Source organism: Panthera onca, chromosome B3 (genome assembly GCF_046562875.1).
Source record: "Panthera onca isolate mPanOnc1 chromosome B3, mPanOnc1 haplotype 2, whole genome shotgun sequence".
Lineage (NCBI taxonomy): Eukaryota > Metazoa > Chordata > Mammalia > Carnivora > Felidae > Panthera > Panthera onca.
The window spans coordinates 119,884-142,296 of record NC_138344.1 but is presented as its reverse complement, the minus strand read 5'-3'; the positions used below and the strand labels follow the sequence as shown (position 1 = coordinate 142,296).

Here is a 22,413-nt window from a genome sequence, read left to right as displayed (position 1 = left end):
TAAAACATCTGCCAGTGGGCATCTATGCAGATCTCACCTCTCCATTCCCCTTAGCAACTTTGCCTTGTGCCGACTGTTGTTACTCTATTCTAAAGAGTGGTAATACTGCCATTTGTTTTTTTTGACTCTGACATTATTTTAATTCTATCTTCTGTAACTTTGTTTCTGAATTCTGTTGTAATCTGTAGGCACGATGGGCATTATAATTTATCAAAAGCTATTTTATTTTTTAAAAAATGAGCCTAATGTAGGCTCTATAAATTTCAGCCAAGGTATTTTTTCTAGAATATGTCTTTTTCTTGTTCATTTATAAGAGAATGTCAGTGAACTTGAAAGCAGTAAGATATTCTTGGATGTTATATATCATATGTCAAAGTGTTCATGTGAAAGTTAGAAATAGTGCTTAGTAATATGCTTAATTTGCTTAAAACCAAAAATTTGCTTAAAACTTTATTATAGAAAAATAACTCTCATTGGCTTAAGATCAATATTTACAATGTAAGAATTGAACATGAATACATTTTACTAATGTGATGTTAAATTTTCTTTCAAAACATGTCAAATTTTAATCTCGTCACTATATTTCTATTGCGTAATATTTTTATTAAAAATTTTTTAAAATGTTTATTTTTGAGAGTGTGAGAGAGAGAGCAAGGAGGGACAGAGAGAGAATGGGACAGAGGATCTGAAGCAGGCTCTGAGCTGTCAGCACAGAGCCCAACACGGGGCTTGAACCCATGAACTGTGAGGTCATGACTTGAGCTGAAGTTTGAGGCTTCACCCCCTGAGCCACCCACACGCCCCCTACTGTGTGATATTTTTAAAGCTAGGACTATAGTAGTATTTTCATAATTGAATTTGCTCTGAATAGTCCCCATTACAATTGTATGAATTCTCATTTCCAAACCTTTTTTAAATGGAAAAATTTCTAGCAGGTTTGGGAAGCAAAGTGAATCTGGTAAAATTACAGTCCTCCTCACAGAAAGAACATATAACCGATTTCTGAAAGACTTTAAATGTTTGTGGATTTGTAAAATTTCTATTTCATGGTAGTACGATTAGTATATAAGGTCTGAAGCTATCGATGGAGTCTTTATAGATATTAGTTAAATAATGATCCGGATTATATAATATCTGGGTTAATAAATGTCTGCAAAGTATCGTGCCGAAGGGCCAGGGCTCATCCCCCTAGGGCCAGCAAATGGCATTTGTCTTCAGGGGGTACTTAGAAAAGCAGTAGAGTGTCGACGGCTACCTAGAGTCCACGTTCTCTCATAGCTGAGGGGGCAGCGTTGTTGTGGGGGACCTCGTGCTCCGTGAAGGCAGGGGCCAGGGAAGGCCCTGTGAGGGGAGCCTCTGGCGTTCAGGGGCCTGTCTCAGCCCTTCCTTCGAGGTCACTTGGAACTGCTGAGCCGGCTCCCTGCTTAGGCTGCAAAGCGGGGGCGAAATGAGGTCCAGCCAGCAGATCTGGATTCTCGAGCCTAGATTAAAATAGCCCCTGGGGAATCCAAAACCAAATGATGCACATGGTGGGGTGAGAAGATTAATAGCTAATGCCTATTATCCTTTTTTTTTTTTTTAAGTTTATTTATTTTGGGGGGGAGAGAGAGGGAGAATCCCAAGCAGGCTTTCCACTGTCAGATTTCACGAACTGTGAGGTCATGAGCCGAAATCAAGAGCCGGACACTTAACCGACTGAGCCACCCAGGCGCCCTCTAATCATTCTCAACCAGTTGTTAATTTGGCTTGAGATTAATCCCAGGCTGGATTCTCTTTTGGAAATTAAAATAAGTAAGCACTGCTGGACAAGAAAAAATGACAGAAATAACTGTATGTAATATGAATAAAAGTGATTTTTTTAGTTTATTATAAAATATCCAAGTAGTATAAATATTCTAATTTTATTAAAAGTCTATAAAAAATGTCACTTGTAATATATTACAAGTCAAGAAGTACATTAATAGATTGTGTAGCGTCTCTGAAAGCTTGTGGAGGCTCTATGTTCTAGATTGTCAGGGGAGTGTCTGTCCCTGAGCTCCGAGTACAAGGTCACTTACGTTGTGAGGCAGTAGCGGGAGGCAGAAAGTGATCTGGCCTCTGACTCAGTGTGTGATATCTTAAAGTAATTACACAATTTTAAATTATGTATTTAAAATTTTTTTTTTTTTTTTTTTTTTTTTTATTGCAACAGGTGGTTGAAGATTGGAAATTCATAGCACAGGTGCTTGATCGGATGTTTCTATGGACTTTTCTTCTGGTTTCAATTGTTGGATCTCTTGGGCTTTTCGTTCCTGTTATTTATAAGTGGGCAAATATAATAGTACCAGTTCATATTGGAGATGCAAATAAGTGATCCTTCCGTAGTGGTGTCCTAGTAGGAATTTAGTTACCAAAGGCACCTATGCCTCTGGCACCCTTAAAATTAGAAAATGGAAATTGTGTTTAAAATTTGAAGCAAGCTTTGTCAGATTAACAGTTGCTAACTTTGGTTTATCTTAATAGACTGCCCTGAGAACATTTTACCCGCATGACTGAAGTGATAGCTGACTCAGCATTTGAGCTAAAAATAGCAGCAAAATGTTATCTGAACTGTACTAGTGAAAACCTAATGTTGGTGTCCCGGCAAACAGTACCAATTCGTAATCAACGGTGAAGCTCATCTTTTGATTGTATTGGAAAGTTCCTGTTGTATTTGAAGACTGATTTCAGGACTTTTTCTGCATTTGGTAAAGGTACACATTTTAAATTTCTTTCTTTCTGTCCTGTATCCACGGAGTAACTGCCAATCTCTGCATAATATTATACTGCTATGTTAAATAAGCTAACTCCTTGGTATGATAACAATTTAATGTGATGCTGCTTTTCTATAGCCAACCTTGTAAAAAATGAAACATGGGAATTCCTTTAAAGCTTACTTTATTTCTTAGATGCTTAAACTGAACAATTATTGTATTACCTGTTTTTGTAGCTTACCTTCAATTGTAAAATCACACAATAGGTAACTTGTGGACATGCACTAGTATCTTCTTAACATTAACTTCAACCCCCTTATCCACATTTTCCACAATTAACCATCTTCTATATAAACCGTAGCATTTCTGTACCCTTCATCTTAGAAGGCGTCCTCTACAATTAAGTGAATCCCATTTTAAAAACACGTCCATGGATGCCACCAAATCATACTGTGAAAAACCATCTTCCAAGATTGAAGATGGTTTCTAATTAGGTGGAAGCTCATTGTCACATGGCTGTCACGTATAGGTTCATCTCCTTCTTTCCAGCAGTCACAGTACTGGAGCCATAGAGTTGCAGGGCCTCTAGGTGTGGTGCAGTCTCACTGATTACTGCTCATTCAGGACCGTAGTGGCACGCGTCACAGGTAAACAAGTGAGATTCCATCTCTGAATGCCCTGATTCAGCTACGATCAGGAATAAAACACTGTTGAAGCTCTGCATTTTATCTGGAACTCTTAGCCCTTGAGAGAACAAATGCCTTATTTATAGTAAGTAACCCATCTAAGGTCAGGTCAAAACTCTTTGGAAGGCAGAGGGGATCCTGTCTCATTTGTATTTTATTGTAGGTACATGTGTAATGTCATTTAATGAGTGAAAGTCTGGTTTGATGAGTTTAAATGCCTGTTAGATCTCTTAGCACGTATATATCCCTGATTCTTCTACCTCTGTTACTGTTACTTAAAATTTCTATAGGTGAGTAAATTTTGTAGAAATCTTCCTTTGACTTACCAAAACATGAGTCACAGTTGGCTGCAATTTTGTCAGTTTTATTTTCGCAAAGCCAAAACATCAAAATGACTAGTGAGAAGATTAAAATGGTCTCTGCAAACCCTCATCTCCTACCTATTCAGATTCAGAACTGCAGTACTCCATACTGGAATACTGTCTTCTTAATAATCTGTCTACAGCAGTGGTTCTCAATCGGGCACAGTTTTGTGCTTGAGGGACCACTTAATTTTTGGAGACATTTTTGGTTGTTATAACTGGCAAGGGACCCGGGGGTATGTTCTTGGCATCTAGTGGGTAGAGGCCAGATGGAGGCTAAAAATCCTACAATGTCTCTCCAGCACAGAGTTATCTGGCCACAAATGCCAATAGTGCCACGGTTGAGAAATGCTGCTCCAAAGGTTTACTGGCAATGAATGTGTGACTGGGCATACCTTTTCATAGCATAGTTCCTTGGGATGACGCGAGATAAAGGCTGAGGCGTTCTGTGAAGGAGGCACGGCCCTCACACTCTTGGAAACCAATGATGAACAAGGAGTGCATGGGAGGAAATGGTAGTGGGTGGGGCATTGCTGAAATGGTACAAAACTTCAAGGAGATCACAGGCCAAGTGAGAAAACCCTTGGGAAATCTGTTGTGATACTGAACCAGATAGATTTCCACATTTGTGAGCAGCAAGTTTTCGTGTCCAATTATGCCGCAACCAGCACAAAGGGGAAACAGTTTTCATATTTAGCCCATATTTACATATTCCTTAGTAGAGGATATTACTTCACACTGCAGAACTATATTTTGATGTTTCTCTACCTTACCAAAAAGGCTGGTTAAATGTTCAGTTATCTATAATAAATACTCTCGACTTTTTTCTTGCACGAATCTCTTTTGATAAAAACCAAGACAAATGGATAAATAAGTAAACCTTGAAAGCTAAAAACAGTGCCAGTAACTTGATGATAGAAAGTGTGAGAAAGAGCCTAAATGTAAGAGTTAAACAGTAAAACTCCTGGAAGAAAACAGGACAGATTCTTTACAAGACTGGATTTGGTAGTGATTTCTCGGATATGACACAGAAGAACACAGCTAACAAAAAGTTGATAAACTGGACTCAATGAAAAGTTAAAAATTGTGTGCATCAGAAGACACTATCAACAGAGTGAAAAGGCACCCCATAGAGTGGGAGAAAATATTTGCAAATCTTGTTTCTGATAGGAGATTAATATCTGGAACATACATATAGAGAACTCCTAAAACTTAACTAAAAACCACAATCAACCCAATTGAGAAGTGGAAAAGAAAGGGCGCCTGGGTGGCTCAGTCAGTTGAGCGTCTGACTTCAGCTCAGGTTGTGATCTCAATAGCTTGGCTTGTGAGTTTGAGCCCCGCATTGAGCTCTCTGCTGTCAGCGCAGAGCTGGCTTCAAATCCTGTCTCCTCCCTCTCTGCCCCTCACCTGCTTGTGCTCTTTAAAATAAGCTTAAAAAAAAAAAAAAAGTGGAAAAGGACCTGAACAGACACCTCTCCAAAGAGACACACAAACGGCCAATAAGCACAGGAGAAGATGCTTCGCATCACTAATCGTTACATAAATGCACATCAAAACCACAGTGAGATACCACCTCACACACGTTAGGATGACTATTGTAAAAAAAAAAAAAAAACAGAATACAAATGTTGATGAGGATGCGGAGAATTGGAGCCCCTGTGGGAATGCAAACTGGTGCAGCCATCCTGGAAAACAATACGGTTGTTCCTCAGAAAGTTGAAAATAGAATTACTACAGGACCCAACAATTCCGCCTCTGGGCATATATCCTAATGAATCGAGGGCAGGGTCTCAAACAGATAATGTTGCTGTGAACATGGATGCACACGTATCTGTAACAGCCAAAATGTGGGGGCCGCCCCAGTGTCCCCTGCCAGATGAGCGGATAAGCAACATGAATAGACGTGCAATGGAACACGGCTGAGCCTTAAAAAGAAAGGAGATTCTGACGCCTGCTCCAACATGGGTGAGCCCGGAGGACATGATGCTGAATGAAACTGGCCGATCACAGAAAGACAAATAGTGTGCACTTCTGCTTATATGGTACTTAAAGTAGTCAAAACAGTATAATGTGGGTTTCAGGGGGAGAGGGGACAGGGAGTTAGTGTTCAGTGGGTGCGGAGATGCGGTCTTACAAGACGAAGAGTCCTGGAGATGGCGGTGGCGGCTGCACAACGATGACTATTTAACACCACCGAGCTGTGGGCCTGAACACGGTGAAGATGGTACATTTTATGGCCAAGTGTATTTTACACAATAAAAACAAACGAGTGCCCCTCTGCATGCCAGGAGGCCTCTGGCAAACACAGTTTGGTGCTTAAGCGTCATCCCTTGCCATCAAAGGTTGCAGAAACAATCCTGCTGTCCCTAGAATGCACACCAGGATGAAAACCCACAGAAAAATTCGATCAATAACCATGGCGACATACTTCCAATCATCTTGAATCTGGAAAACAAAAACAAAAGCAAAAATTGTGAAAGAGGAAAACGTAAAGCAGGAAGGGAAGGGCAGAGTGGACACATTTTCAGAACTGAATAGCGAATAAATATGTGGTGGCAGCGGAAGCCATTCTGCAAGAAACCCTGTTTCCTAATGGAGTCTGAGGAAACACTGTTCTCAAGTCCCCCTTTATGCATTACAAGAGGCAGGTATAAAATATTCACATTCGGTCTGTTTTGAATCAGAAATTTCTTGGGGCGCCTGGCTGGCTCAGGCGGTAGGGTGTAACAGCTCTTGATCTCAGGGCTGTGAGTTCAAGCCCTGAGTTGGGCATACAGCTTACTTAAAAATAAACAAAAAATGAAACAACCAGAAATGTCTTCATGTATACATAACCTATTTTTTTCTAAACTGTATTCTAATTTATAAAGTTAGGAAAACCAGTTACTTGACTTGTGGACTCCTGGACTTTGTTAGAATAACTAATACAATCCAACCATCGTTTACCATTGCTTCAAAGTGCTGGTTCTTATCCAGTGTTAGATACTAATTTCCATTTAACATCTGTTCCAAAAGGAAATAAGTAAAGCAGGGCAAGGCCATCATCTCTCTCCCTCTGCCCCCTGGCCCTGCCCAGCTAACCAAATATCTTCTTCAACACTAAGGCCAAAGTATCGTGGAACTCTGAACAGTGAGAGGACAGGCTGAAAATCAGAAATAATTGCTGACAATAAAGTAAAAGACGGTAGAAAGAGCAAGACTAATTGTCTATAATACAGCCCTAATTCAGGCTTGAAATAGGAAGGAGAATTGTATGTTAATTACACTCCTAGACAACTGGGAAGACAAGGAAACTGTAATTGAATTGAGGAAGAGAGAACCAATGAATCAACTGATTTTGAAGAAATAATCACATAAAAAAGAGGCAGCATGTGATTTAGTGATTTAATTAAATACACTGAAGTGGGACCGGGAGACAAGGATTTTCTTTTACTGCCATGAACTGGAGATGTGTCCTCCTGAAGATACTAAGGAATTTGGCTAAAATTAGAATTATAACGCTAGTACTTTGTGTGAATTCCTAAGACTGGTTTCGAAGTGCCTCAAACACACAATGAACCTGTGGTTCCCACCCGCCCCTACCAGCTAACCCTCCTAAGGCTGTAGCAGGTAGGCTTTGATTTTCATCGCAGCGTCTGAGAACCTGGGTAAGTTATGTGACCTCTCTTTGCCTCAGTTTCCCCATCTGTGAAATGCAGATAAGAACAGTACTCCCCTCAGAGGGTTATGATGAGGATTAAGTGAAATAATGTTCTGGCACAGAGTCCTTAATGAATAGTACCTATCGATAGTCACACTGATTTAAAAAAAAAAAAAAAAAAGATGACCCTCATCCAACCACAGATCTTCCTCTGACAGCAATTTGCACGGCTTTGCCTGGCGAGCACAGACGGGACTCGAGTTTTCCACGTGAGCACAAATGTACTGCACAAACACAGCTGGGTGACAATTTGTGTCTAACTCTGAAAGTCCTGAAGGCATCCTATGGGCCCGGAAACTTTGGGACTAATGATAACAGAGAAGCGTCAGGCAAAACGGTGAACTAGTGCAAGCTCTTGGCTCCTTCTCCTCGCCCGGCCCTAGAGATGTCCCAGAAGCAAGGGGAGCCCATATGTTAGAGGCTGTGGCACCCGCCGGGTTCCACTAGGGGGGGGCCAGAGGAGGGCCTCAGGGACAGGGCGGGGGTCGGGGAGATTTGGGCTGTGCTGTTCTCACCCCTACGGCTCTGCCTCTTTGCTCCCTGCCTGGTCCCAGCCCAGAGACGCAGGTAATGTGTGAGTGAGGACAGCCTGGCTGAGGTGAAAAGCTGGGAGGTTGAGAGACATCCCTTGAGGGACAAGGTCACCTGGAGGGAAGGAAGCACCTTTGAAGGGAGGCCTGGTCCAGTCTGGCCACATGGGCCTCCTGCCTTGTGGAGCCTCCCCAAATACCATCCAGCAAGGCTGATGCCCCTGAAAAAGTGAGTTTACAGGCCTCAGAATACAAACATAACTATCTGGAAGGAAATTCACAGAACAGACAGGTTAAGGGTTTAAACTACAGAGGACACCCCAGAGATCAGAGAGAGCATAGGGAACATGAAGCAATGTCACAGAAGAACCAAGTAAAAATGTGACAGAAAAGTGGAGGAAAAGACTCAGGATGGGGACAGCTGGCAGAAAGGAACCCGTGAGGAGGGGTGAGGGTGGCAGGAAGGAAGAGGTGGGGGGCTGGAAGCAGACGTGTGCAGTTCAGGGAGAGACATGGGGGATGGGAAATCTTCACGGAGGAAACCTCGATTCCCTCAGAACCAAAGATGAAAAACCTCAGGATAAAATGGCTCCTAAGGATGCCGAACAGTTTAGGAGAGATCCACACCAACAGACTGTGTTTGAGGTCACTGGATTTCTCTACAAATTCCAGTAGCTTCCAGATAGAATCGGTTCATCGCAAAGAAACAGCATTCAGATTAACTTAAAACTTCATTAGTGATACTGAAGCAAAAAGGCAACGGAGGAGGGTTTTTTAAGTATTTAAGAAAAAGAACTTCTAGAATTTTGTATCCAGCTAAACTCCCTTAAAAATGAGTTTTTACACTTTTAAGCCTACAGGCCTCAGAAGGTTTAACCATGAACACTTGGGATCAAGGTGGGTCAGTGCGGAGAGAAAGCCAGGAGGGCAGGGGGGTAAGTCAGTGGTTTAGTGAAGATGACGTAAAAAAAAAAAAAAAATGATATAGACTAGAGAAAGGGTTGGCAAAACCCAAAGCTGTATTCCCCCAAATCCACAACTGAAGCTCTGGTCATATCCAGTGTGGCCGGGCAGTAGGAAGACCAGAGGGGAGGACAGTGGGGTCAGGGGCAAGATGCAAAGGAGTGAGGAGACTGATCTGGAAGAGCTCGCACGTGGGTCTAAGTCTCTGAGGCACAGCTTCCAGAACAGAAATGGAACACATGGCTTTCCAGCCAGCAGAAACAATTCAGACTTCCCAGTGCTCAGCACGAACTGAGGCAAAGAAGAAAAATGAGTGGGAAACATGCAGTAAGATGACAGAAATTTAGCCTTGATCAAACAGTAGTTACAACAAATGGGAACTCCCAAATCACTGATCAAAAGTCAGACTCTGGAAGGAATGAAAATATGCGCGTAGAGATACACGTGCACACCTGTATACAGATGTAGACACGCAGAGGCGTATCTGTGTGTGTCTGCATGTGTGTCTCAGCCCAACAGGAAGCCAGCTATCTCAGAATGTCAGCTCAGAAGACCGTGGCTCTGGCCTGGGCACACCTCCAAGACTGAGAGAACTGCTCGCATGGTGGAGCCCGCCCCAGGTTGTGAAAGACATACCGCCAACAAAGAGCGCTTCCGTGCGACCCCAGTTTGCGTATTAACAGTAATTAAACTTCTTACTAATACGGCCAAACGTGAGCAAGCAGTGACCCACACGAACAGCCCGGAGAAGGGAACAGCCAAGGCAGGCAGCCACCATGGTGTTCCCCTGCCGGGAGGGCCATGGCAGTCACACACGGGCTCCCCACACCCTCAGGAGGCGGCCTGGGAAAGCAGCCCTTCAGTGAGGTTCCTGGGGGCCACGCACAGTGCGAACCAGCCATGCTGAGCTGTAGACCCAGGAAGGTAAAGCCTCTCTGGAAAACCGTGTTGGTGGCGTGGCAGTCACACAACACAGGCAAAGAAGACCTTCTTCCGATAGCTCGAGTCTTCTCAGCATGGACAGACTGCGCTCTGCTGGCCTGTGGGCCAATTTCTATTTCTGGAAAAATGGGAGAGCTATGACTGGGCCCAAGTCCCCTGTGGTGACAGATGACCAGAGATGAGCTGTGGTTGCCCCTTGAGATGAACCACTTGCCACAGTTTGCCACTAATGTATCTTCTTGGCATTTGGTTGTGACTTCCCTTTTAGTAACGATCTTTAAAATGTCCTTTTGTACAATAGGTCTTAGACCCTCGTGAAACTAACACTTTGTCAGGTGCCTAGTAAGTAATTTTTGAAATAGAGTTAATTTCTAGTAACTTGATGGAGTCTTCAGTATTTAGATCTCAATCTTTATTAAATTTTTGCTACCTGGAATGATTCTTTTCAAGATGGATAAAGAAAGGGGTAGAGAGCACCTGCAAACGTTGTCAGTGTTACACAAACGAGAGATGTTCACGGATCATTTACTTACGCTCCAGCGGTTGCTTCAGCTGAAGTTAAAGGTGTGCCTGACCTGTTGGCTAAATTACAGCTCAGCAGGAGGCTCTGCCTTTGTAGAGTCACATGGTGGGCTCACAACTGTGCCGGTGGGGGGGCGGTGCATGGACAGACAGCTGTTGCTCTCTCCCTCCTGTTTCCTTCACTTTCATGTGCCATTCAGGGTATAATAAAAGAGGCCCCAGTCATTCCCTGTCAACGGTAATCACCTACAGTGTGTGAGGAGCTGAAATGATCCGTTAATTAGCTCTTTGCTAATAAGCAGCTTAAGGCAGAGCCAACTAATTTTAAAGCAAAACTTCTCATAAAATTATCAGATCTGATTCTGATAACCTTGGGGGTAAACAGGGTCAGGGAGCAGCCAGACATTTGATATTATTAAGTGTAAAACTTCGCTATTCCTAATACTTGACATTAATTCTAGCATAAGATCTTCGGAGGAAATCGAAGTTCACCCAATTAAAATAAATGAGCAAAAGAGTTTGACTAGATAATTCACAAAAGAAGATGTACAAATGGCCAGTAAGCATAGGAAGAAGATTCCTAATTGTTACTCAACAGGGAAAAGCTAATTAAACGGCGATGAGGGACCCCTTCACACATGTGGGTGAGGATGTGCGGCAAGTGGACTCTCAAACGTTGCCCAGGGTGGGGTATCAACGCATCAGACACTTCGGAAACCTTACAGTAGCCGCTGAAGTTAAAAATACATCTCTCCAGTGATCCAGCAGTCCCACCCCTAGGTGTACATTCGGGGGAAATGAGTATACGTGTTCACCAAAAGACGTGTAAGAATATTTATGGAAGCTTCCCTCACAACAGCCCCAAGCTAGAAATAGCCCATGTCCAACAACTGTAGAATAAACAGACAGAAGGTGGCGCAGCCCTAGCGTAGAATACTATCCACCAGTAAAATCCACGAAGATGATAAGCCTCAAGGCATTTTGTTGAATGAAAGAGGTCAGATGTGAAAGGGTCTGTAGTATGGAGTTCCATCTACATGAGGTTCAAGAAGAGGTAAAACTAACCAATCGAGGAGGTCAGATCAGTGATTAGCAAGGGGGAGGGGCTGCTGCCTGGGAAGGGGCACGGGACACATCCCATGTGCTTGCTGCACTCAGGGTTACATGGGAGAACACCTAATGTGAAGACGTGTACACTTAACAGGCATACACTTTATACCTCAGTAAGGGAAAAAACACAATCAGAAAGTAAAAGCTGTCAAACCGGCTGGTCTCGTGCCCTTTTCCGGCTCATCTCCTGACCGAGTGTGTTGGCACTGTCCTGATGGCCCAGACGGCTGGCAGCTCAGGGGCCAACGCCAGGGCACACTGACGGGCTCTGCCGTCCCACTGTGCGCACGAGGGGACTGGCTCCGGTAAGTGAGGCACACGTCCAGGGACCCCTACCTGGTAAATGGAGGGGCCGGTCCAAGCACAGGCTGCTGACTCCTGACCCACCTCAGATGTTTGTCCAATGAACAAACGACTGATGTAATAACACATCCTTACCTCTTTGGCTTCATTTTGTGCTTTCATGTTTTCGGCAATATACTTGACACTCTGGATGGCGTCTTTGATTTCCGGTGACAGAGCAGATAGGGACAGCACAGCGTTGACAGTCTCAGAACTGGAGCTTCTCGGGAGGTTGGCACTGAAGTTTGAGATTTTTATTCTGCGGTGGTGGCAGTGGCCACACATCCCGTCCTGGCAGGGACAGCCTTCCTTGCAGCCTCTGGACTCTGTGCGGCTGAAGCAGTTCAGATTTGAGAGCTCAGCACTGTAGGAGGGCCTTGGCCTCTGGGTGTAGCCTTCGCTGCTCGCGGGCCTGGTCATGAACATGACCCTGGGAAGCACGTGCAGAAAAACAGTCTTCACCCACGCGGGCATGGTGTGCGTGGTCGGGGTTCTGTAGTGCACGTTGAGCACGAAGACGGTGATGACGATGGACAGGGTCACGAAAATCATGGTGAACAGGAGGTACTCGCCAATGAGGGGAATCACCAGCGAGGTGGAAGGGATCGTCTCGGTGATGACCAGGAGAAACACGGTCAGCGAGAGGAGGACCGAGATGCAGAGGGTCACCTTCTCGCCGCAGTCGGAAGGCAGGTAGAAGACCAGCACGGTCAGGAAGGAGATGAGCAGGCAGGGGATGATGAGGTTGATGGTGTAGAAGAGGGGCAGGCGTCGGATGTAGAGCGAGTACGTGATGTCGGGGTAGATCTCCTCACAGCAGTTGTACTTGATGTCGTGCTTGTAGCCCGGGGCTTTGATGACTGCCCACTCGCCGCTCTCCCAGTACTCCTTGAGGTTCATGGAAGAGCCGATCAAGACCAGGTCGATTTTTGCCTTGTCGTAGGACCAGGAGCCGAACTTCATGGTGCAGTTCTGGTAATCAAATGGAAAGTAGGTCACGTCGATTTTGCACGAGCTCTTAAAGATGGCGGGGGGCATCCAAGTCACCTCCCCTGTGTACTTGAGTAAAGCTTTGGTCTTGTCGTCCACCTGGAAGTCCCCAACAGCACTGCAGAGACGGGTGGCAAATGACACACAGTCGTTACCGTGCGGTCGCCCGGGCCAGCTTCTCACACCACCCGCAGTAGGCAGCAAGTGGTGGCTTATAAAACCACAGAACGGGAGAGCCCCATGTGCCATGCACGGTCACCCGGTTCACCTCCCCACTGACCGACGGGGACACTGAGGCCCGAGGCTCCATTCCTGCAACAATCGGACATGCTTCCCCCACCCCTGGCAGGTCACTGGTTTGTTTTCAATATAACTTGGCCTTGATATCGACAGAGACCGTCTCAAGTGCCAGAAAGGGATTTTTTCCCCCTTTAAAGAAATGAGATGAATGTTGTCCTCGAGGCAGGAAACCTTTGGGGATATCTGGCCCTCCTTCTGCTGCGGTTTGGATCCCGTTAAAGCCTCGTTCAGTCTCCGCGTGGGCACCTCCTGTGTATGCGCACACACGTGCGTGAGGCCCAGCTGTGGGGAGCCCACTCCCACCATACTGAGCCCTGGCAGATGGGCTCCCACCAGACCTGAACTGTGACCCTGTGTCCCCCCCCCCCCCCCCCCCCCCGGGTTGAACAATCATGTTTTCTGATGCCTTGTCTTTCAAATCCAGCACAACGGGCTCCCGTGCCTTCAGTTTCCTGATCTTTCCCTGGTTTCTCTCCAGGTCTCGTCTCCCCGCAATACCCACACTCTCCTTTTATGCAGAGACCGATGTACCAAGTCCTGCATCTGAGAGAGCAGCCGGCCCTCAGGTGGTGGCCTTGCCCGGGGCAGGCTCCACACATGTCCCTGGGTCAGCTCTGCTGGCGGCATAGAGTTCAGACCCTTTAGAAGGAGCCACCACCCATCTGCCTGAAGAGCTGACGCACGTGACAGACCCAAACATGCAGGGATCTCCGTGTGTTCCTGCCGTGATTTAGTAACACGTGGAGACAGGAGGGGACGTGTCCTGCCCATGTCCTCCATCTGCTGTCTGGCCCTCCCCTTCCTGTGCCTCCGTGGAGGACAGATGCTACCAGTTAAGACCCCAGGCTGCCGCCTCCCTCTTGTCTGGTCGGCCGGTTCGTCCAGAGGGGCCCTGCTGGCTTTGTTCATGTTTGGTCCTGACAACAGTCCTGCTGTGCCCTCCGTCCTCACATGGTAAGGGGAGGGGTGCGGGGAGGGCCCACGCAGCCCTCACTGCCTTGGAAGACAGTGTCCTGGGTCAACAAAACGTCAGGACAGAAGGGGACCTCTTAGTGCGGCCCGCAGGCCTGCCCCTTCTGTGAAGACATTTACAGGGAGGCTGCTTTCAGAGGCAGAGGCCAGCCCACAGATGTAAAACACTGACCCAGTCCTTCACAGGAGCCCCATGCCAGCGCCTGCCTTAGTCCAGCCCCTCGCTTTACTGACCGGGGATCAAAAGGTCAGAGCGCAGGGCCTCTGCTCTCTGCCACTGGTAGACGGGCAAGGCCAAGACCCTGCTGGGCCCTGGGGTGCGGCACAGCCTCAGCCACAGACAGGGCACCTGGTGGGTCTCGTGGACTAAAAAGAATGACCAGAAAATCCATGGTCTCGCCCTTGGGGTGTCCAGGGGATGGTCGGCAGTAAGAGCCAGCGGGTGTGGGAGGGGTCCAGGAGCCCATGTGCGAGGCTATCAAAAAAGAGACGCCCAGGAGGGTGCACACAACCAGCTGAGGGCTCATTCTAAGGGAGACTGGGCTTCGGGGCAGGCAAGGGTGGTGAGTGGTGTGAACATTCTCCAAGTTCCCAGCAAAGAAGAGCCTGTGACCATGTCATCACAGCCAGGTTACATGCAGCCTCCCACGAGCGGGTGGGGTCCAGTGAGCAACCCCAGGGCAGCCTGCCTGGACCATGCAGGATCAGCTGGAGGTGGTGGCCGCCAGGGAAAGAGCCCCAGGCACAGAAGCCACCAAGAAGCATCTGTCCCTCAGAAAAGAGGACCTCAGTCTGCGTTGACTCCTCAGCAAGGGGAACAGTGAAACAGGCCTTACAGCTTCCAGTTTTGGGGAGGGAACCAAAAAGGTGGTGGGGCCCACTGGCGGTCTGCAGGGAAGGCCTTCGGGGGCTGGTGTGGGCTCGAGGGTTCCCCCCCCCCCGCCCCGCCCAGACTCCCTTCTGGAAGGACTGAGACCCGCCCAGAAAAACACTGCTTAGGGTAGGACCCAAGTTAAACCAGGTCAGAAACAGGCTGAGAAGAGAAATATGGGTTACAAGCTAGAGAAGCAGGCATCCAGCAGCGGCTGGGCTCAGGCCCAGAAGCCTGCCTTCCCAGGGGCCCTCAAGCTGATGAAAAGAGACCCCCACCCACCCTGTTCCGTCTGGGAGCCTGTCCTAAACGTTTAGCAAAGGCCACCTATTTCAACAAGAGCAGTGGAAAAGGATTAGGTTGTATTGTAAGAAATATTGTGAGAAATGCGTGAAGATGAATATCTGAATCACAAGCAGAGAAGCCATACCCCAACAGGACAGGCCCAGAACAGGTGACAGTGACAACCTACCTGGGATTACAGATTAAGAAGTGCTAAGTGATCTCTGGAAGCCATGAAGGAGCAGCATAATCAGAAAATGTTAAATAACCTGGCCAGACAACAGCAGGTGTATCAAGAGCCGGCAACTTAGGAAAGAGTCAAAAACCATCTTAGAAGCAACGGCTAAAAGAAACAAGGTGCCAGAGAAAGCGCAGTCACAGGAATGAAACCAGAGAGAGAGAGAGAGCAAGTTTTACATCAAACAGAAACAAGAACTTGAGCAAGAACAGAGAATGTGGGTGAAGTTCTGACGTACACAAAGATGGAGTTCCTGGAGAGAAAAGCCAAAGCAAAAGAACAAATCCTAAGACCCAGAACCTGAAACCAGCTTTCCTGGAGTAAAGACGTGTCACATCTGTGGCACAGAGTCAAACAGCTGACTTTCCAGATGAAGGAAGAAGCCTTTGGGTGCCTGAGCTGAAAGAACACCCCCTGCCAGGATTGTGCCTCCTGGTTCGCCCAGGACAGAGCTGGTTCACTTTGTGGTCCCCACATGCTGATCGGCAGAGTCCCCCTTGTCTTCCAATGTCACCCAATTTGACTGGCATCAGATTTTGACAGCGACACTTCATACTGGAGCAGTCGGCATTTTTAGAAGATTTTCATGAAGGAAGATTTCAGCCAAGGAGTTTCTCTATCCAGCTAAGTAACCTGAACATATTCTCTAAAAAGGCTGCAGTGAATTATAAACATGTAAGAACATAAGGCGTCTTGTGCCCACGAGCACTTTCTGAGGATCCTGGTAGAGAATGAACTTGAGAAAACAAACCATAGGGGAAGCTTTGGCACGAGGACGTAAAAGGTGTTTCTCCTGTCAACACGAAGAGACTCTCAACGGAGGATCGGTCCCGAGAAACGACTTCTAACTTGGAGGGGTTGGGTGACTTTCTTTACAACCTATCTTCAGTTTCAGACTCAAAGGAAATTCCTTACGCTATTTGCTCCTCACCACATTCAATCTGAATCATTTCACTGTGACGCAGCAGCGTTAAACTCACAGCCTGAAGTCCTCCAGCTGTTCACTCAAGATTGCCGGCTAGGAAACAGCTACAAAATTCAAATCATGACACGGGGAGCCTGGGTGGCTCAGTCGGTTAGGCATCCGACTTCGGCTCAGGTCACGATCTCGCGGTCCGTGAGTTCGAGCCCCGCGTCGGGCTCTGTGCTGACTGCTCAGAACCTGGAGCCTGTTTCCGATTCTGTGTCTCCCTCTCTCTCTGACCCTCCCCTGTTCATGCTCTGTCTCTCTCTGTCTCAAAGATAAATAAACATTAAAAAAAATTTTTAAAAAAGGAAAAAAAAAAGATTGCCGGCTAGGAAACAGCTATAAAATTCAAATCATGACACGGGGAGCCTGGGTGGCTCAGTCGGTTAGGCATCCGACTTCAGCTCAGGTCACAATCTCGCGGTCCGTGAGTTCGAGCCCCGCGTCGGGCTCTGGGCTGATGGCTCGGAGCCTGGAGCCTGCTTCCGATTCTGTGTCTCCCTCTCTCTCTGACCCTCCCCTGTTCATGTTCTGTCTCTCTCTGTCTCAAAAATAAACGTTAAAAAAAAAATTCAAATCATGACATTAAAATTTTTGCACATTTTCTTAATTCTAGCTTAGCTAAAATTCTCAACACTCTGCCCAGTTCCCTAAGAGCCTGTGGATCAGAAGACTGGTAAGACTGCTCATGTTTTGCAAACCACTTGAGTTTACCTTGTCCCAGTTCTGTGAGGACTAAATTTATAAATACAAGTTGCCTGAAAGAAACATTTGTGAATGATGTATTTCCTTGGAAAGCCAATAAATAAAACACGGCCCATCTTTGGAGTGGCTAAAGACCCTTCTTTTAGTCAGTGACCAGAAAGTGGGACTCAGCCAAAAACATAGCTTCTGCAGTCCTAATAGTTAAAGCATATGAGTTTGTACTAATATGGCATAAAAACCTAAACACGGAAATGCTTTCAATCGTTAAAATCAGATTAATTCTATAGGAAGTGCTCTGCTGATAAGTGCTTAATGGTTAAAACATAACCTTAGAGATAAAGCACAGGTATAAAAATGATGTTTTTCAATACCCAGAGAACAAACTAGTACATACTGTAAAACATCCATTAAATTTTATGTTTGCCGAATAACAACGCTTAAATGTGGAAAGAGGCCAGTTTAGGGGGCACCATGATGGGCAGGCTGCGCCTGGAGAGGAAGACGCTGTGAGATACAGCGGAGAGGCTTCCTGAAACTGCGGGCTCAGTAACCGGGGGCAGAGGAACCCAGTGGTCCGTGGTCCTGACCTACAGGGAAGGGCAAGTGCCAGTGAGGGCCCTGGCAGCAGACCGCCCTTCCTCCCCCCCCCCCCCCCGCCCCAATCCGGTCTGTTACTGCACATTTGGATATCACAGTTCATGCCTGTCCCCCGGTGTGTGGTGAAGTCCTGGAGTCAGGGTGGCTCTCTCCGGCATCTGGCCTATAGCAGGTGCTCAGTAAACACCTGTGGAATTAACATATCAACGAAGCCCTCTTGGGAAAGGTCCCAGGAAGGCCAGGCAGTCCCTTACTTGTTATACAGCACAATGTCCGGCTTCCAGATCTTCTGTGCGGGGACACGCATGAACTCTGCCCCATCATACTCAGAGGGGTCCCACTTCAGCTTGTAGTCATTCCAAATCTGCGGGGAGCAGGCAGGGAGAGAGGAGGCAGCAGCGGAAGGACAGCACGGTCCCCTTCCTGGAAACCGGCTGTTCTGGGGAAGCCCCCACCTCCACGCTGCAGACCCCAGGAGCCCCACTTCTCACGTGGGCGCCTGTGGGGGAGATGGCACTGGGCTGGGTGTGCGAGCTGCTTCCCGGCTACCCGGAGACACTGCCTCCGTGGCTGGGCAAGCCCAGCCCCTCACCAACCAGCGAGGGTCACTAGTGCTTCCTCCAGTCAGTGCTGGTGCTGGCCAGGTCCGTGCCGTAAGCACCTGCCATTTACGTCCCTGAAACAGCTCTCCGGGAGCTTTTTCAGACGTGTTCCCCACTGGCAGGAGCAGGGTGCTAATGACACAGCCCTCTTCCACCTCCAGGTTAAGTGGGGCTGGTGTCTGAAGGGTTCTGGGGAAGGAGCCATGGTCCCACCGGGGCCTGAGAAGTGTGTGGGAATAGAGGCTGGGAGATGGGAGGAGAGACAGGTGAGCCTGTGGACAGAGTGCTGAACGGGCACCATGCCCTCCTGGCTTTCCAGCCTTCTGGGTGTGGAAAGGCTGTGTGGGCTGTCGAAGGGTCACACTGGTCCAGGGAGGTATCTGCCTAGATCTGGGCAAAGTCTTCCTGGCGGGGTGGGGGGTGGGGGGTGGGGGGGGGGGCATGTGGAAGCCTGTTTCTTTGGCCTCAATCTGGACAGGAAAATCCAGAGCCCCTGCTCCCACTCTACCAAAGAAAGCAACAGCATCTGATTTGAACTGAAGGGCAAATTTTTGGCAAGAAGAAGGGAAGGAGGTGGCCTCAGGCACCAGCCCAAAGTCAGGGGCTGGGCTCCAGGCCCAGGTCTGTCCTAGTTCGCTGTGTTGCTGAGGAGGTCTCTCCCTCCAAGCTGCGATCTGTCATCTGTGACTTGGGGGGCTGACTTCCAGGGGGAGCGTGGAGTAGTGCACGTGACTCCAAGCCCAGGAAGAGACATACTAGGCAGTCACCCCGATCTGGGTTCACCAGAGTGAAGCTGGCTGTTTGGGCTCTTTGTGGGTCCCGCACAGCAAATACAAAAGACACCACCAGGGGGCAGCAGCGCCCAGGGTCCGCTCACTTACTTGTTTGAGCCACAGGTTGGTCTCCATGATCTGGTTTACTTCGTCCTAGAAGGAGAGAGAAAAAGTGCACAGTGAATTCAAACAGGAGGCTGGTTCTGGGGAAGCCTCTTCCAGAAGCCCCGCACCCCATGGCCATGGCCTGCGGGGCCAGCACTCACCACCTTCACCAGCTGAGACATGGACACCTCAAACTGGATGATGACGGGGTCAGACACGTTGGCTACAGGTCGGATGATCTCGTTGTAATCTTCGAACAGCCTCTCAAACAGACGGTGCTCAGCCTCGGAGGCGATGGCCACTGCAGGAAGTAATGGTCACTTTTCCCCTCACCAGGGACACCACCCACCTACAGCCTCCTTACCACGTGCTGGGGGTACTCTGTGGAGCTCCGGACTCCCAGACGAGCCCCACTCCCTCAAGCTACGGGCTGGGAAACTGAGGCCAAAAGACACATGAGGTCACACTCCTCCAGGGAGAAACTGTGGTCACAAGCCTGGGCTGGAATTTGGAAAGATCTGGTGCGAATCCTGCCAAACTACTTGAAAGCTGTGTGAGCTCAGGCAAGGGGTTTAACCTCTCTGAGCCTCGCTGTCTTTGCCTATAAAAACGCATCCACCTCACAGGGTCGTTCTAAGTGAAGTTCTCAGTGCTAGCACGCCGTAAGAGCTCAAGCACCACCCTTACCTTCAACGTCACTACGGGCATGGTGGGATGCAAACGCAGCCAGCTTAGGCCCGGCCACTTGCTACCTCCATGATGGGGAGATGGCCAGTCCACTCCGCACGCCAGGGCCGCCCAGGGTCACCCAGGGCCAGATGTTCTGCAGCCCAGGTCTGGGGCTGTCCTTCATCTGCCCAGGACCCCATGGACGTTTGGCCACCAACTCTCTGAGAAACTGGGTGTCTGCATGGCCCCCATGATCTTGGACTGAGACCCGTGGTTCCTGCTGAGTGTGTCTTTACAGGCTGAGCAAAGACCTTACCTCTCTGAAACCTTGGGGACCCCCTTTGTTCATTAGCCACACCCCAGGCCACGTGAGTCAGCTGTGTGCCTTCCCAGTTACAGAACTGAGGATAAACTGGGGCGGGGGGGGGGGGGGGGGAGGGATGAGGGGAATCCTCAGGGAAGTCGGGTTAATCTTGAAATGGGGTCTTGCCCGCTCCCCCCTCCCACACCCGGGAGAGGCCACAGAAGCTGCGCGAGCGGTGGTGGGGTCCTCAGCGTCCAGGGGTCAGAAACCGCGCGCTCCCGACAGGCTCCCCTTGCAGCCAAATCCCGGGCCCCTCGGTGTCTGCCGCCCTCCCAGACCGCCAGCAGGCCTTCCGGCAGGGTCAGGGCAGGCTCGTCCGGGACGCGCCCCTCTCCGAGACCCGACAGCCGACAGCCGGAGGGAGGCGCCGCCGGGGGCGCGGAGAGGCGGGCGCGCCGGCCCCCCAGCCGCGAAGCGACGCCCCTCTCCCGACGGTGACACCCGCCCAGTCTTCAGCCCTCTCCGGCCTCAGTTTCGCCATCTATTCACAGGACGAGGGGGTGGGCGGGATGCAGACAGCGGAACCGACGGCCCTCCCGGCTCGCACCCAGACGACCCGGGGAGGGGTGGCCGGAGGGGAGACGGGCCTCCCCGACCCCGCACCGCCCGGCCTGCGCCCCTTCTCTGCCCTCCCTCCCGTCCCCCCCGGCAGCCTCGCCCCTCCGGCCCTCCGGCCCCGCGCCCGTACCTGGCGGCGACAGCAGCAGGAGCAGGAGCAGCGGCAGCGGCAGCGCTCGGGGCGGCGGGAGCCCCGCGACCACGGCAGCGCGCGGGTGGGCGCCCATGCTCGCGGGGGGCGGGCGCGGCCAGGCGGAGGCGGACTCCCCGGCGGCTCCCGGCGCAGCCCGCCCGCTCGGAGCCGGACGCGGACGCGGACGCGGACGCGGGGCGCGGGGCGCGGCCCTGGCCCCTCCCGCCGGCGTGGGCGCCCGAGGCCCGCGGGCTGCGCTCCGCGGAGGAGGCGGGCGGGGGGCGGGGGGCGGGGCGCGCGCGCGCGCGCGCGGGGGGCGGGCTCGGTCCGCCTCCCGCGGGGTCGCGCCCCCACCCCCTCCCGGAGCTGCGCGCGGACACGCCCCCCGAACGAGGCCTCCGCGCTCCGACGCCGCCGTTCAGTAAGTGCCAGGTGTACTGGGTGCGATACTGGGGTTCGTGTTTCGCCGGTAGTTTAGGAGGGGGCGGGGGCGTCGGAAGCAGTGTCGGCCCTGAGTTGGTAACAGTGGAGGCTCGACGCGGAGCACCTGCGGGTTCTTAGGCCACGCTGCTTTTGAATACGTTTGGAATGTTCCTTGATGAACGGTAAAGAGAAAGGAGAGAGACACACAGGAAAAAATGAGGCTTCGAAATGGAGCCATCAGAGCGGCGCCTGCGCTCCCGCCCCGCTCCCTGCAGAGCCTCCTTCTCCGCGTCTACACTGCGCGCGGGGCTTGCAGAGCCTCCTCGGTGTCGACACTGCGCTGCCCCAGGGCTTGCGGTGAGCAGGCCTCCGGACCCCCCCCCCCCCCCCCCCCCAGGGCCGGACCACCTCCGGCGCCTGCAGGTGAGTCCAGAATGGGTTGCTTACCCCCATTAAAACCAAACAGAAGGAGACATCGTACGGGACTCAGAATATAAGAATTGGGGCCAATGTCTCAGGCCCCCATTTGGAGCGTTCTCATTCTCAGGGCAAAATCCCCTTCATTTGGAAAAGACTGCAAATCAGATATACAACCAGGGATTTGTACCCAGTAGATATAAAGAGCCCTCAAAACTCAGAAGTAAGAATAGATAGGTATGAGGGTCTTGGTGGGGGTGCAAATGTTCTAAAACTGGATTATGGTGATCAACTTACTAAAACTCATTGAATTGTCCACTTAAAATGGGCAAGTTTTATAATATGTACGTTATACCTTGATAAAGTTGTTTTTAAAATCTCAACACTAAAATAACTAAAGCCCATAAGCAAAAAGAGAATTGGACACTTCACCGGAGAGGATATACATAGGCTAAATAAATAAAATAGATCACATGAAAAGCGTTCAGTATCAGCCATTAGGGAAAAGCAAATGGAAACCTGGCTGATGCACCACCGTGCGGCCACTGCGATGGC

The 22,413-nt window shown here is 49.5% G+C and overlaps 2 protein-coding genes across 5 annotated transcripts in view; one reads left to right on the top strand and one right to left on the bottom strand.

Annotated features, from left to right (window-relative positions):
• The window catches only part of CHRNA5 (cholinergic receptor nicotinic alpha 5 subunit), a 49,850-nt gene extending 44,819 nt beyond the window's left edge, over window positions 1-5,031 (top strand). For 2 of the 4 annotated variants that reach the window (XM_060617457.3, XM_060617459.3), the window contains exon 6: window positions 2,192-2,944. In XM_060617457.3, coding sequence (XP_060473440.2) covers window positions 2,192-2,353 — 162 coding nt within the window. In that variant the 3' untranslated portion in view covers window positions 2,354-2,944. Of the gene's footprint in view, window positions 1-2,191; window positions 2,945-3,281 lie in introns of those variants that run through there. The other 2 variants (XR_009605618.3, XM_060617458.3) reach the window with 2 other exon arrangements.
• A 230-nt stretch (window positions 5,032-5,261) lies between these two features.
• Window positions 5,262-21,255, bottom strand: CHRNA3 (cholinergic receptor nicotinic alpha 3 subunit). The gene is made up of 6 exons (XM_078449136.2): window positions 21,016-21,255; window positions 19,456-19,595; window positions 19,298-19,342; window positions 18,069-18,178; window positions 11,989-13,000; window positions 5,262-6,228 (listed from the first exon to the last, which is right to left on the bottom strand). Exons 1-6 carry the CDS (start codon window positions 21,110-21,112, stop codon window positions 6,100-6,102), a joined length of 1,533 nt encoding a protein of 510 aa, XP_078305262.2. The 5' UTR covers window positions 21,113-21,255; the 3' UTR covers window positions 5,262-6,099.
• Between the last annotated feature and the right edge of the window lie 1,158 nt (window positions 21,256-22,413).

Excerpts from the sequence above, each read along its gene's own strand:
- CHRNA3 (XM_078449136.2), bottom strand. The coding sequence starts at position 21,112 with ATGGGCGCCCACCCGCGCGCTGCCGTGGTCGCGGGGCTCCCGCCGCCC. Across the intron at positions 19,343-19,455 it reads TGTCTCAGCTGGTGAAGGTG|GACGAAGTAAACCAGATCAT; the intron begins GTGAGTGCTGGC and ends CTCTCCTTCTAG. Across the intron at positions 13,001-18,068 it reads GACATTGTGCTGTATAACAA|TGCTGTTGGGGACTTCCAGG; the intron begins GTAAGGGACTGC and ends CCGTCTCTGCAG.